The sequence below is a fragment of the Myotis davidii genome, unplaced genomic scaffold, assembly GCF_000327345.1.
Source record: "Myotis davidii unplaced genomic scaffold, ASM32734v1 scaffold802, whole genome shotgun sequence".
Lineage (NCBI taxonomy): Eukaryota > Metazoa > Chordata > Mammalia > Chiroptera > Vespertilionidae > Myotis > Myotis davidii.
In genome coordinates, this window is record NW_006295887.1 from 1,799,150 (window position 1) to 1,799,769 (window position 620).

A 620-nucleotide genomic window follows, 5' to 3' on the forward strand; every position below is an offset into this window, starting at 1 on the left:
GCTGCGTGGTGCAGCCAGGGCGAAGCAGCCTTTGATATGCCGGCGAGCCAGGGCGAGTTTATAAGAGCGCAGCCCTCCCTCCTGGCCGTTCGGGAAAAGGAAGGAAGTGCTGGTGGGAAGGGCTGATGCGGCATTCTCGGATTACCGGGTTCTGCCGACTCCAGAGCCCGCCCTCGCGCCCGGGACCTCCTGGCCGGGATGCGTAAACGCGCCCGGGCACCTCCACTCGGGCTCCAGGCTCGCCGCCCATTCTAATCTCTTGGTCCCCTTTCTTTTTCTTCATGGATATGCTACTAGCATCCATTTCAAGGACAGCCTGTATTGTAGAACCCTGGGAGGAGGCGGTGGGGAGAGGGGGGGGCTATGAATGAAGGATGAGGGGAGGTAATGCCCAGCACCTGCGGGACTCTGGGAGGAGGTATTCAACAAGAGGAGGATTTGGGAAGGGCTGCCTAGGGCGTGGACTTCCCCAAAGATGCAATCGAAAGGAAAGAGAGTTGGACCCGCCCTCGCGCTGAAAACTGGGGTGCACTCAGTCCCACACACAGAGGGTGTGGCTAGATCACGACAATGAGCGAAGGGCGAACTAGTCTAACTCCTGCGACTCCGCCACCCCCTCC

At 60.2% G+C, this 620-nt stretch overlaps 1 protein-coding gene across 1 annotated transcript in view; it reads right to left on the minus strand.

Moving 5' to 3' along the window:
* THBD (thrombomodulin) overlaps positions 1–304 on the minus strand; it is a 3,834-nt gene extending 3,530 nt beyond the window's left edge. Inside the window, exon 1 of the mRNA XM_006770881.2 lies at positions 146–304. Coding sequence (XP_006770944.1) covers positions 146–304 — 159 coding nt within the window. The remainder of the gene's footprint in view (positions 1–145) is intronic.
* Positions 305–620: the final 316 nt, after the last annotated feature.